Here is a 15,657-nt window from a genome sequence, read left to right on the forward strand (position 1 = left end):
GAGATGTGACTTCTTTGTGGTTTTCATTTCTTTTTTCCTGTCAACAACAACAAAAACCATCGTCCAAATTAAAAAACAAACAAAAGAATCTTCCAAACTAGATCATTTGTACTTGAAAAATAGAAATTGCACTGTCTTCATGAACAGAACACTCCAAGAGAGTGCTTTAAATTAAATAAAAGAATATTTTAAAATATTCCAATGTAAAATCTATATCATATTGCTGGCAGTCTTAGGAGGGGGTGGGAATGAAGGGAAGGTTAGAAATTGGCTCAAACGACAAAATTAAAGTTGAAAATTTGTTTTTTCATGTAATTGAGGGGAAAGTATTATTTTCTAAAAAAGAATATTCTACAAAGCTAATTGCAAGAGAGGTTCTAAAATGTAGAATCTAATTCATAAAACCAGCCAAGTTATCCATCTTTGGTCCTCAAAATTCAAAGCAGAAAGTGTAAATAAAATAAGCTAATATAGAGAAATGAAATGATTATTCAAATCACTGATTTTTAACCGTTTTTGTGTCATGGCAGTCAGTTTGGTTAAACCTTTGGAACTCCTCTCAGAATAATGATCTCAAATGCCTAAAAAAATACACAGGATTACAAAGTAATCAATTATATTAAAATACAGTTATTGATTTTTTTCAAAGCAAATTCCCAGACCTTGGGGTTAAGAATTTCTGCTCTAAACAAATGTGGACATACTAGAGTTTGACGGTACTATTTTGTGCTTGACACAGAGTAAAGGAACCGACTTTGTTACTCTGAATCTTTTTGTAAAGAGCCTGAGTTCAGGAAACAAAGTGTAGCGCCCCCAAGTGGTATTATATACACTACCCTGTAAGGGCACCCATCTACATATGTTCATGTAACCATAAAGACCACTATCTAAGATGTGTCTTGGATCCTCCTTTGTTTTATGAAGCACGAAGAAAAATCAATTCACACACTCTACAGCAGGAAAAAAAAACAATTAGCAACTGCATTAATTGTGTTTTAGCCTGAACTTTTTTTTCTAGGCTAATTATTTGTTTGCCTAATCAAGGCCTTTTGCCTTGATGAGAAGTGTTAATACAATGAAAGTATTTGTTGAGGCTGGCTTCCCTGGTGTGAAATGCAAGATCAGAGAAATTCAAGTAGGCTTGAGAGAAATAGACATAGACAGTTTTAATTTGCTAACAGCTATAATCAAAGTAAAAGCAATGATTTCACTTATTAGTTTTGTAACTACAAATGTAAATAGAAACATTTCATGACTTCAATAATTGTTCTCCCCTGATATATTCCAAATCATTAATAAACTATCTATTGCTTGCCAAGACTGTTGCTATTTTCAGCTCTTTTTTTTCATTCACAGGCTACCCAGTTCATTCCTGACCGTGTTGTCAACAACCTGTTCTAAAATCTTCAGTCATTCTCTTTTGATTATAGAATCAAATCTAAATCCCTTTCCTGGTTTTTTATGGTCCATCACTGGAGGTGATGTGATTACTGCTAATAACACACAATGGATAATTACCATTAATCTAGGATTTTGGAAAACACATCTCAGGGGATATGACAGTGGCTGAACACCGAAGGTTCAGAGAAGTGGTGGCTATTGTATCCACATTTCTATACCTTTGTTATCACACTTATAAAAATAATATCAAGATATGGGATCTGACATAGCAAGATGGGGAAGGGAAAGAGAAGAGGCATTTATACAGCCTTTACTCTGTTCCAGACACTGGGTTAAGTATTTTATAAATGTTATCTCACGTGACTGAAAGATAGGCAGTTAAAGCTGATATTTCTCTTAAACTGGTCCACCTCACCAGGAGAATGAAATTCAATTTCATTTCATCTATTTATTTATTTATTTAAAACCTTTACCTTCCATCTTAGAATCAATACTATATATTGGTTCTAAAGCACAAGAGTGATAAGGGATGGGCAATGGAGGTTAAGTGACTTGCTCAGGGTCGCATAGCTACGAAGTGTCTAAGGCCACATTTGAACCCAAAACCTCTTATCTCTAGGCCCGGCTTTCTATCCACTGAGCCTCTAGCTGCCCCTCAATCCACTTTATGGTAAGGCTCAAGATTAAGAGCTAGAAGTCATATTTAAAGTCAGAGAACATCAAAGCCACAAAGGAACTTGGAAACCATCTAGCTCAGACTCCTTCATTTTACAGATGAGCAAATTGAGACCCAAAGAGAAGTGATTGGTACCTGAAGTCACCTAATAAGTAGGCAGCAGCAAAAGGAATAGATTCCAGGCTTCCTGATTCCAAAGTCAGTATCTCTTTCCACTATATGCCATGATGACTTTTAAGCATATATTGCTAAATATAATTCTTCAAATCCAGACAATCATTCAACTCTAACTATCAACAGAATCAGAATGAATGCAACAGAGAAGTATTTGGGAGCATGGCTGCATTGATGAGCATATTCCTGCTATGTAAATACATACTCAAAATATGTATATAACATTACAGACTCACCATGAGTAGAAAGATTAGTCCTTATAACTAAGAAAAACAACTCAAGCAGAGATTTTCTTTTTTTTTTTTTAATGACAGAAACATAGTTTTTCAGAGCCAGCAGGGAATCTTTCAAAATAATCTAATTCAATGTCATCTTAGAGAAAAAGAAAATGAAGCCAGGGAAAGAAAATGACTAAACAAAGATTACACAGCTACCCAAGTCAGCTTTAAAGCTCAGGTCTCCTAACCATCCAATCCAGCACTCTTTCCACTATAGAACTGAAAGAAGCTATTGGGAATTTTGTCTAGGGCACATATTGTTCAATGACCCATTGACAAAGAAACAATAAAATTGATTAAGAGGTGAGACCCATTGAGAAAAGCATCTTATAGACCTTAAATCACCCTGTAAGTCTGAGTAACTCTTATCATTATTCTCCAATATTGAGACTGCCTAAAGATCTTTACATTTAAAAGGAAAAATGTATGGTTTGGCAGTACAGGGGGGAAAAAGCCAGGTTTTAAGCAAGCAGTTAAAACAATCTTCAGTAACTACTGAATTCAAAAGAAAACACCCACCAGGAAGGAAAACAGATTTGCTAAACAAAAACTCTAGCTTTTAAGATACTTGAGAGACCTCATTTTTAGCAAACTACAGTTATTTCTAGTATAGTAAAAGATATAGTACATCCTTTAATACTCACATCTTGGCTAAGACAACTGGCTCTAAAATATTACAGCAATGTTACCTTTCAAAGGTTTTACCCAGTTTTTTTCTGATTTTCAGAGTTTGTATTAATTGGAGGTTAATTACACTGTTGTTCAAATTTCTTTTACTCAATCAAGTTCAGCACTTTTAAAAGTTTTTTTGTTTTAATTTAAAACTTTGAAAAAGTCAGAAATTTCTGCCAGGAAATACACCAGCATAATTAACTTTACTAAAACTTGTAAATATGTATGTGTATTGTACATATACAGTGTGTGTATGTGTATCTATATACACATATGGTATTCATATATACATATAGTATACATAGATACATATAGTATGTGTGAATATATACATATACATCTACTTATACAAAGAGAAAGCAAACGTACATACATATTTCAAAGACTGGGTTTCAAGAGGAAAGCTGGAACAAAACCATTAACAACATTACTACACAACAACCATAGCTGTATATAAATTTGAGATAAAGTAGCTAACATTCTTGCTACCAAACACAGGAAAATATTAAATTCGTAGAAGATTTTGGAAAAACACATTTACATGCTTCACAAAAGTCAGACACACACGTGACAAAGGAACATGGAGTACTCCACTATTTTTTTAAGCCAAAAAATAGGCCTTTGTAAAAAATTGACCTTCCTCAAAGCAATCCATATAGATAATGAAATATTAGGATCAGAAAAGGCTTCTTTTTACTCCCCTGTCTGAAAGCTTCCAGTTGAAGCACTATGATCCTTCACCCTGCCCCCTGACCAGTATCAAATAACATGGCTCCCCTCAATCACTTTCCAAATTGACACATTTTTCTCTTTGTTTTGTTTTGCTTGAAAACAAAAACACACATTTGTGGTCTGGTCTCTGGTTTTATGTTCCATCCCCCCTACACCTACTGTATTTTCCACCTCTCAATATTGGTCCCACAATTGAGACTACAGACCACAAAGGAAACCAAACAAAGGAAGACACGTTCTCAATGCTAGAGCCATCTGCCAATTCTCCTTAGGATCTTTTCAAGAACTTCGTGCAGTTAAGGGGTAGGGGGAGAAAAATCATTCATGAGAAAAGTAATTGCAATATGAAAAGAACTAAAGAAAAGGTCAGAGCCCAGATAGATCCATGAATAGAATCCAGAAGGCAACTCCTCTTTACTTCTAAATAGATGTATTGCCCCCTCTCGAATGGGGCTTTTGTTGGTTGCCAAGCATTTTAAACGTTATAGTAAGAATATGTTATTAAAGGGGGATTTAATATACAGTGATTACAAAAAACACACTGAAGTGGCCTCGTGATTACTGACATAGAAAGCACACAAGCACCTGCCCTAGTAAAGATTATACTGAATTCTTTTTCAAAGGCACCAGAGTTTCCTAAGTACAGTATAGATGCAAGCTTTCTTTAGCAAAACAATTCTACACTAATTTACAATTCTTTGGTCCCCAAGGGAAACCTGCAAATCTGTGATCTGACAAACTACAAAAATCCTCCCAAACACACTTGAGAAAGCTCTCCTGCTCTGGACAATTTGAAGTTCACAAATTAAAAGTCCAAAATATGTTTTCCTTTGTTGAAAATCAAGTAAATGTTTTATTCCCACTACTCCCCCTCCCCACCAAAATCAATTTACATGCAGACTAACGCAAAAATAACCTATACCTCTCTTGCCATCTTACTGCCTTTGCATCTTATCTGATTTCTCCCACTAGACAATAAGCTTAAGGATAAAGAGCAGTCTTTATTCAATAAATACTTGAATTATCATGACCCAAAGGCAAGTTATTACTTAATTTTCTGATAAAACTCATAATCTGTTCAGGACTACAACGGATGATTTCACAACCTTGGGGTATTGTGATCTAGCCAGCTCCTAATTTTCCCCCCAAACCTTAAGCATTGCCTTCTTATTTCTTACCCTCAACCTCGAAAACTTGATCATCTAAGTTTTCTAGATAGAAACATCAGTCATTGAGAGGTGGAGGTCTTAAAAATTACTTCAGAATAAAAAAAAATATTTAAAGGTAGGACATTAAAAAGCCATCCCTTCATTTTAAAGAAGGAGTGGAGATAAAGAGAGATTAAATGACATACTCAGGGTCATACAGCTAGTAAGTATTTGAAGCAGGAGCTCAACCCAGGTATTCCAGACTCCAACTCTAATATCCTATTCACTTGTTTAATCATTCAGTTTTGTCTAACTTTTCATGATCCTATTTGGAGTTTTCTTGGCAAAGATACTGGAGTGGTTTGCCATTTTCTTCTCCAGCTCATTTTACAGATGACCTAAGGCAAACAGGATAAAATGACTTGCCCAGGGTCACATAGCTAATAAGTTATCTGAGGCCAAATTTGAACTCAGGAAGATGAATCTTCATGACTTCAGACCTCTGTGCACTATGGTACCACCTAGCTGCTGCTTTCCTCATCCATTGGTCAGAAGTTATACAAAGTGGGAAATTTACAAGTCTCTCAAAAGGATGATAGATTCAACAAATATTAAAAACTTGCTTACACCATGCCTTAAATTACATTATAATTAATAATCAGGATCACAGATTTAAGAGCTAGAAGGGGCATCAAGAGTCATCTAGGGGCAGCTGGGTAGCTCAGTGGAGTGAGAGTCAGGCCTAGAGACAGGAGGTCCTAGGTTCAAATCCGGCCTTAGCCACTTCCCAGCTGTGTGACTCTGGGCAAATCACTTGACCCCCATTGCCCACCCTTACCAATCTTCCACCTATGAGTCAATACACAGAAGTTAAGGGTTTAAAATTTAAAAAAAAATTAAAAAAAAAAAAGTCATCTAGTTTCACCTTTTGTGTAACTGAAGCCCACAAAGATGTGACTTGCCTACAGTCACACAAGTATTTAATTAACCAAGAGAAGATTTAAGTTCAGATCTTCTGATTCCAATTATAGCCTATCTTTCCACTTATTATTTAACAATAATAATAGTAACTTTTACATTTATGTAGTATTTAAGCAAACATTCACTCATTTGACCCTAACAACAGCTCTAGGAAGTAGGTATAATAGAAGTTTTATTAACTCCATTTTACAAAAGAGGAAACTAAAGTTCAATGGTATCAAATGACTTACCCAAGGACATGTAACTCACATTTGGCAAGGAATAGAGTCAATACTCAAATTTAAGCCTTCAGAATCCTAACTTCAGGGCTCTTACTGAATTAAACTCTTTCTATATATAATGGTATATTGCAGAGAAAACACATTTATTCAGGAAAATTTGGTGTTTTTTTTTCCAAGAAACACTTCTTCAATTTTGGTTTGAAAATAATCAGTGATTAATTTCTTGGATATTCCTTTTTATTTTCCTCCCTCCTACCATCCTTGACCCTACTTTAATGCATTCGTGGATACTGCGTAGTCAGAGATATGGTTATGGCCCAAATAGTCTCTAGAATGCTAAGAGAAGCAGAAAGAGAACCACCTTCTCCTACTCCTACCACCCACTGCTTCACCAGAGCACACAACTTGAGGCTATGGGTTGAAGTGGAGAATCTCTTTGCAAAGTTTTAGGATTTGTCTAATTAATTTTAAGGCATCTGAGCAGGACAGAAATGTTGAAAGTTTGTGCCATCCAAAAAAGTCTCCCATATGGCATTTAAAATCCATTCTCCACCCCCTCAAGCCCACCAGACCTGTAGACAGATGCCTCCCTTGTACCAGGAGCAATGAAATGACCACAGAGCCACGTGCCCATTTGCCTATCCACCCAGGGCCTTGAACTCTGCCTCATTTACTGTCAGCAGTAGTTGATTGAGCTGCGACCCCCACTGCCCCAGCAGTCAGCAGCAGGATACAGCAAGCAGGAGCCAAAAAGCTGACCTCTCGCTGTGAGCTTGCTATAGATCTGGGAGTTCACTTCCTTGTCCCGCATGTAACATCGGATCTCTTCCACTGCTTCTCGGATGATAGTGACGGCCAGCACAAACCCCTAAAGAGAGAAGATAGTAGGGAAAAGAATGCAGGGGTTAGAGTTTGATAAATTTCCCCTCTTCCCATATACCCTGACCAATCTGTCCTAAAAGAAAAGGGGCAAACAGAACAGAAGGGAAAAGAATCCCAGAAGAAAAATCATCTGTTTTCAACTCATTTTTTTCTCCTTTAATTGACAAAGCCCAAAACATTGATTTCTTTCTTTTCCAAAATGGGATTCACATTGATGTATTTGCTGGTTTTTTTTTTCAGCTGACATTATATCAATTGTCACCTTTTAAGACAGCTGCTACAACTGCTTCAGAGATTAAAAGAAAAGATTCCCTCCGATTATTTACCACATGCAATATTTAAACTGATTCCCCAGAAGGTTAAATCCCTTATATAAACTAGACAGGGACGTGCCTCTTTGTGTGACCCTGACAAAGAACTGTAGCTCTTCCCAACTGAAGGAGGATTATTCCCATTGCCAATCAAATATAAGATGTACATTGTGGCTAAAGAAAATCTGGCCAATTTTGGAATAAAGTGAAAGCAGACCACATACAGAGCCAAGATAATCCCCCAAGGTCCAGTAAAGAGGTCTGACCAAGTTCACAGAAGGTTGTCAGTGCAGCTATTTTGTACCATGTGCAAACTGCTTTTCTCAAATGCTTGAGTTTCTATTTTTCTCCACATGGGTGTAGATAATTCCCATTCATTTTAATGGAAAGTGTGTGGGCGCACAAAGACAAGAGACTATACCTCTTTGCTTAGCATAAATCTTGGCAATTGCTTGCACAGCCTAAGGTACTTCATCTTCCCTCCATTTGTGCATACACTTCTCATTAACCAGAAGAACATGTCCCTAAGGCTAAAAACTGCCTTAGTCAGAGATGTAAATTGGCTACAGAAATAAATTCCTGCTACCCAACTTTGGGATTAATATCCAAAATATTTGGAGTGAAGCCTTATTTCTGAGATTTCTGGTCACACTATGCCTTTCAGAGAAATTTTTTTCAATGACACATAATGAATAGACACGATAGAAGATATTCAGCCATTTTAACAGTTGGACTTTTTTGCTCTAGTCAGATGTTACTTATTCTCCCTCAACACCCTAAAAATCAGTTTTAGGGGGTAAACTCAGAGTGAAGGAGAAGAGACAATGAGGAACACTTTTCAAATATGATTTCTTATAAACGTCCTTTTTTTAATGCTAGAAAATCCTACTCTTCTTGACCCATAAGGATTTATTTTGAAGTCAAATGATATATGTTGTAGTAAGGGCTCAAAGCCTGCAGTGGACAGTGACATACACACATGCACACACACATACAACACACACGCACACTTTACTTCATTATGCAATTTTACATATAAATCAAAACCTTAGGATGTGGGACTGAAATCTCAAGAATTATAACTCAGAGAACAAATTGTATCACCCATGCAGACTTCTCCAATATTTCATGATATGTATATCCCTATCTCTTATACTATAAACACAAGGAAGAGGAATAAATATTCCAAGTGTGAATTATTTTAGGGGGAAAATTTACATTCTATGTCATAGCTGTTAAGAATGGTGACTACATACCCCAAAATAAGTAGATTTGAGAATACTGCCCCTAATGCCCATCAATTAGGGAATGGTTGAACAAGTTGTGGACTTAAATAGTGATCAACTATGAAAGACTTAGCTACTCTCATCATGTCAATGATCTGAGGACCCAGGATGAAAAATATTACATCTGCAGAGCGAATTGAGTATAGATTGAAGCATACTTTTTTCACTTTCTTTATTTTTCTTGTATGTATGTGTGTCTTATTTTGCAACATGGCTAATAGAAAAATATGTTTTGCATGACTTCACATGTTTAATCAATATCATATTGCTTGGGGGGCAGCTGGGTAGCTCAGTGGTTTGAGAGCCAGGCCTAGAGACGGGAGGTTCTAGGTTCAAATCCGGCCTCACACACTTCCCAGCTGTGTGACCCTGGGCAAGTCACTTGACCCCCATTGCCCACCCTTACCACTCTTCCACCTATAAGTCAATACACAGAAGTTAAGGGTTTAAAATTTAAAAAAATATATATCATATTGCTTGTCTTTCTCAAGGTATAGGGGAAGGGCTAGAGGGAGAGAATTCAGAACTCAAATTTTCTTTAATGACTTAAAAAATTTATATCATTGGGAAATATTTAATGAAATAAATAAAAACATAGTAAAGGTGAAAAAAAAGAATATTGTCCCCATTTTTAGCTAAAACAGGGCTAACGAGAATATTTTATAGACAGATATGATAAGCATGATTAGACATGCAAAACAGAGCCCCAAAGGAGATCCAAAAGAGAAATAAAAAGAAGAAAACTATTTTGCAATAGTTTTGCTGGATTGGATTACTTGATAAACAGAGCAAGGTTTTTGAGAACACCCATTAGAAAAAGCCTACAAGTTAGAGATAAAGAAATAAATGGACTGGTTTTATAAGATTTATGTTAACAAATCACTAGGAAAAGCTAGAACCACTAAGCTGAGATTCAGGTGACTATAGAAAGGTGATTTTTTTTTTAATCTTGAACCAAAGAATGGCTCTGAGGTCAACAAGGAAGAAGGAAAGTCCCACATTCTAGGAAGCCCTTCTCAATCCCTCTTGGTGCCTTCCCTCTGCTAATTATTTCCTATTCATCTTATTCATAGGTTTTTTTATTTAATTTCACTTTTTTTACCAATTACATGTAATAACAAATTTCCACATAAGTTTTCCAAAGTTCTCTGATTCAAATTTTCTCTTTTTCTCCCTTCCCTCCTCGCTCCCAAAGCTGGCAAACAATTTGATCTGGGTTATACATTTGTATTTAGCTTTTTGAATATAGCTGACTACGTGTTGTCTCCCTCATTATACTGGAAGCTCTTGAAGACAAAAGATTTATCTTTTTCCTTTCTTTGTATCCCCAGTCCTTAGCACAGTGCCTAGCACCTAGTAGGCATTTCATAAATGTTAACTGACTGACTGAATTAAATCCAAAGCCCAGGTCTATTGTATAAATAACAATACTAAGAGTGAAACTTGGAAATTTACATAAAATTACAGAATGCTAGGGTTGGACTAGATAAGTTCTAAGATCCCTCTATCTCTACCATTCTGTAGTTGAGGAAACTATGATCTAGTCCAGTGTCCTTTAATATACCGCAGAATATCTCTTAAAATGGAACACATTCTCTTCCCTCTAAGGATGCCCTCCTCCAAAAATTCCCATTTCTATCGAGCATACCACAGTCTTCTCAGTTACCCCAAGTCCATAAGCTCAGAGTTATAAGCATTTATAAAGTACCTACTATGTGATAAGCACTTTACAAATATCTCATTTGATTCTCACAACAACCCTGGGAGATGGATGCAATTATGTTCCCCATTTTATAGTTGAGGGAACTGAGGAAAACAAAAGCTAAGTGACTTATCCCTAGTCACAGAGCTAGTAAGAGTCTGAGGCTGAATTCCAACTCAGAATTTTCTCACTCTGGGCTCATTACTCTATCTACTGTGTCACTTAACAACTTTTCTTTTTGCTTCCCATCAAATCAACTCAGATGTTACCTTCTCCATGAGGCCTTCCTTGAACTCCTCTGTAGTTAGTACTTTCTCCCTCATCAATTTTCTTTGAATTATGTGGAACAAAGCCATTAGGAGGGAGAGACGGGGTCTCATTTTTGTCTTTATATCTCCAGTGCTTTGCATATAGTAGGACTTTAAAAACATATTTTGAACTAGGAACCTGAGTTAAACCACATATAATTCAGTTTAAATAAGAATATAAAATGCTGATAATTAATTTAATATGTAAATAATTTGTTCCCTTAGATTTACAAGATATACCAGTGAAGCAATTTCATATTCTACTTGTCCTGTGGTAGAAAATCATTCAAAAGGGGGATCCTAGAGAGAGAAGTAAAAGGAAATGGGTGACCATTGGCTTCTTAGGAATGAAGGTTGGAGTGCAATAAGAATCTGGAGATAAGAGGAAAGAGTACCAGAGGAGAAAATTTAGAGAACCTGCTACTTGGTATTGCTCATTGTATGGCATCTTTAGAAAGCCTAGGCCTGTCTTTTCTAAATATTCTCTTGCCCTGTGGAATGTAACTTCCTGAGAATTTATGATAAGCTAGGTACATAGGATTGAAAACTTAAAGGGAAAGCTGGTTTTCAAGCAGTGCCCTAGACCTGCTCATTCCACCTAACTCCCCAGAGAAAGCAACAAGAGTTCATCCTATGCAAAAAAAGTATTGAGCTATAAAACTGTGCATCCACTTTACCCAGCAATACCACTACTATGTTTGTATTCAAAGAGATTTTTAAAAGAAAAAAGAAAAGAACCCATATGTATAAAAATATTTGTAGTGGCACTTTTTGTGGTAGCAAAGAATTGGAAATTGAGGGGATACCTATCAATTAGGAAATGACGAAATAAGTTGTAGTATATGATTGTGATGGAATATTATTGTAGTATAAGAAATAATGAGCAGGAAGCTTTCAGAAAAACTTAGAAAGACCTACATGAACTGATAGGGAAGTGAGCAAAACCAGAACACTAAGCATGGTAATGGCAATATTGTACAATGATCAGCTGTGAATGACCGAGCTCTTCTCAGCAATATTGTGATCTAAGATAATTCTGAAGGACTCATAATTAAAAATGTTATCCACCTCCAGAGAAAGAACTGATGGAGTCTGAATGCAAAGTATGATTTGTTTTTAACTTTATTTTTCTTGGGAGGGGATTTTGAGGGGGTCTTTTATTTTCTTTCACAACATGACTAACATGGAAATATGTTTTGCATGACTGCACATATATAACCTATATCAAATTGCCTGCCTTCTCAATGAGGGGGAAAGAAGGAAGAGAAAAGGAGAATTTGAAACTTAAAAATTTTTAAACTAATATGGAAAATTGTTTTTACATTTAATTGGAAGAAAGGAAAATATTTAATTAAAAAAATGTTTCCTACAATATCCACCTAGGAAGCAGCCCAGCACACATCATACCACATTATTTTAGCCAAAGTTTAGTTTTATTAATGATAAAAGTTACCCCTATTGGATATTTTTCCACTTTAAGCCTTTATGAAAATCATTTCCCAAGCTCCTGCATAGGAACAAACCCTCCTTAAAGACTGCATTCTATTAATGTCTAGGGCAGTGATGGGCAAACTACCGCCAGAGAGCCAGATATGCCCCCTGAAATGTTCTATCCGCCCTGCAACATTATCCCTAATTATTCCTTATCTAATTAATACAATGAGTAAGATACAATACAATGAAACTTTAAAAGAGTTGCCTTAGAAACAGACTGACAGATGAGCATTTCCTTTCCTTTGGCTCTTTAAGGGGGAAAAAAATAACTACATTGAAATAGCTAAACATAGCCTGTCCTATTAAATTCAGCTTTATGATGATATGTATTAAGTAAATTTCACTAAATGAAAAATTCTTAAGGCACATTTCATTCAATAAACAATTACTAAGTGACCGCTAGAAGCAAGGCCATATTCTACATGCTATGAATTCCATGTAGCTTCCATTGACCTTGCATTTTTGTCAATGGCAACATAATTTCCTAGTCCTATCCTTCAAACTTTATTCATTTTTACAATTTACCCTACGATAAATACTGGAGTATCTATCATCCCCCTGGACTGGCATACAGTATCTAAACTTCTGACCAATTTGCCTTCAAAAACCATTTTTCCCATCCTAACTAGTCAATTCATTTTATCTGACCTGTTTGAGATCATTACAGGCTTGGCTTTACAATCTCTCAATCAATCAGAAGATCTATACCATACTCCCTCCATCTTTCTTGCAACGAGTAGAAAAGATACACTTGAAAGCCATGTCCATTCTTCAAATGTTTTCCGTCTACTTTAATGGAAAGGCAAAACATCCCTGCCCTTTCTTGCCCAGGCCTGGAAGATAGAATTTACTTATGTACGTGGTTTTCAGTTAGCTCCTTAAACCTCAGCTTCTAGGCAGCTAGGTGGCTTACTGGATAGAATGCCAGGCCTAGAACTGGAAGGACTTGCAACTGATTCAAATCTAGCCTCAGATGCATCCTGGCTATATAACCCTGGGCAAGTCACTTAACTCTGTTGGCTTAGCCTTTGCCCTTCTATCTTGGAATTGTGACTAAAACAGGAAGGATTTTTTAAAAAGGCTCAGCTTAAATGAAGGAATTGAACAAAAGGATCTCTAGGCTGCTAGATGGTAAAGTGAATTAAGTGCCAGACTTGAGGTCTGGAAGACCAAAGTTTGAATCCTGTCTCCAACATTTATTAGCTTTGTGACCCTGGGGCAAGTTGCTTAACATCACTTAGCCTCAGTTTCCTCATCTGTAATATGGGGATAATAACAGCAACTCTCTCACTGGGTTGTCTTGAGGATCAAATGAATAGCGTTTGTTTAAAGAATTTTGCAAACCTAAAAGTTCTAAATAAATGTTAGTTATTATCCCTTCCAGGTCTAAATCCTATGATTCTATAATCATTCTATGATTTATATTCCTTAAAAACAGGTTTTAGCTTGAGCAACATCAGATAAAAATTCCCTCTGGCAACTTTCTCTTCACTGAAAACGATAACATTTTCCAAAAAAAGGGCCTGGGTCCTTGAACATTCTTAAATGTTCATTAAGGGGACAACCTTAAGGGTTGGGAATTGATGGTTTTAAAGAAATGAGCACAAAGGAAGTTTCTGGCTATTAGTCCTTGAAGAAAGGAACAGAGAGGTTTGTAGGTTCAATCCCTTCCTTAGTAGCCTCCAAAAGCTATTATCAGTTCCAATGGTTACATCAATATGGCATGACTATTAGAAACAGAAAACAAGGTTTTCCAAGATCAATCTAGAGCTACCCAGGAAAGTATCAATATGGTAGATCCTGTAGGAACTGAGCTTCTGTATGACATCCCAAACCTGTCTACACTTAAAAGGCACCCATGGTGAGGCAGGGGAGGGTAAAATCCTACCTCTGACACATATTGGTGGTGTGGTTCTGAATAAATCCCTTAACCACTCAGTATCCTGGGCAACACTGTAAGACTTTTAATTTACAGAGGAATAACATATCTGCTACGAGAGAGGACATTTCTTTTCTAAAGGTTCTCTACACCAATGAAATAACAGGTCTGAGAATTTTGTTTAAAGGCTCTTAGCTCATATTGTGGCTGGGTTAGAGTAACAAAGATTTCTTTGTTTTATAACACTGAAAGGTTCTTGAATAAACAACGTTAGTTTACTTACCAGGGGAACCCAGTATGTGTAAAGTGCTCCGAGTCTCATTTCAGAGACAAACTGAGAACAGGCCAAAAGTAAGAAGTAAAGATTGAAAAAGTATTTGAACTGATTAAACAGCACCTGCAATTAAAATAGAAGAAAATATATATATATATATATATATATAAGTGGAATGGAGAATTTAAGGGAAAATTATGGCAAAAAGCACTGCTGAGGAAGGGGAAGTAGGGAAGGATTATGTGGTGATTAAATTCCTAAAACAGGCTCCAAAGGGTCACTTCAACTCATAAGCATGACATAAAAGGCAATAAGCCTAAATGTCAATTCCTTAAAAAATGTGCAGCCACTCAACCCTGCAGATGCCACCACCCTATGGGTCCTAGCCAAGGAATGATTTACAGTAGGTAGTCAACACTGTAATGAAAAATGCTGAAGTTTCCTAGAACCTGCCTGCATAAGACCTGAATGTCACTCCCCCACCAGATGGCTGCAGCCATCTGAGAATTAGATCCAATCCCTCAAGTGAAGAGTGAAGGAGAGACAGAAATCAGGAAGGAGGTGCTACCTTCCATACGTACCCCTGGAAGGAAGGTAAACAGGCTGTACTTCTGATTATTGATCACATTTCGAGGATACCTCTGGTCCCTTTTTTCAGGGTGGCCAAGCCAGACTGTTCGGGGCCGGGGATCTCCTCGACCACAGCATCTCAGGCAATCACAACACCTGGGGGAAGAAAACAATCAGTTTCACAGAAGTGCATGGATCTCCTGCTCTTACCAAAGACATTTTTATTCCCCCTAAGTCAGCCAATATCTCAGAGTCTTAATTTTAAGGGTCTAGCTTTGAGAGGACCCAGAAGCAGATCTGCAATCCCAGAGCCCAGCAATCCCTCATCCCTTCTATTGTTGCTGCTATTGGGGCAACAGAAACACTAGAGGCATTGTTATTCAATACTCCAGAGATGGGGCCTCAACGAGGGATACAAAGTGACAAAAAATATAAATGAAGATGCAATACAGTCACTAACACTGGCAAAAAAAAAAAAAGAGATTGAAAAAAAATTACTACCACAGCCTCTGAAACAAGTATATCAAAGTTGTGAGAGGTGTGTGGTTTTGCTTCCCCAACCCATAAGAGATAGGTTATGTGTGATAGGACTAGGATTCCCCCATTTCCCAGCAACACGGATTAATCTTCCCTAAAAGGCAACAAAGCAGTCCCTGGGACTTGACTGG

General features: G+C 36.8%; 1 protein-coding gene across 1 annotated transcript in view; it reads right to left on the reverse strand.

Moving 5' to 3' along the window:
• The window catches only part of ATP9A (ATPase phospholipid transporting 9A (putative)), a 149,563-nt gene that overhangs the window by 97,705 nt on the left and 36,201 nt on the right, over positions 1-15,657 (reverse strand). Inside the window, exons 2-4 of the mRNA XM_044663832.1 lie at positions 15,001-15,145; positions 14,429-14,542; positions 7,043-7,151 (exon numbers count right to left, since the gene is read on the reverse strand). Of these exons, the coding sequence (XP_044519767.1) occupies positions 7,043-7,151; positions 14,429-14,542; positions 15,001-15,145 (368 nt within the window). The remainder of the gene's footprint in view (positions 1-7,042; positions 7,152-14,428; positions 14,543-15,000; positions 15,146-15,657) is intronic.

The sequence above is a fragment of the Gracilinanus agilis genome, chromosome 2, assembly GCF_016433145.1.
Source record: "Gracilinanus agilis isolate LMUSP501 chromosome 2, AgileGrace, whole genome shotgun sequence".
NCBI classification, from domain to species: Eukaryota; Metazoa; Chordata; class Mammalia; order Didelphimorphia; family Didelphidae; genus Gracilinanus; species Gracilinanus agilis.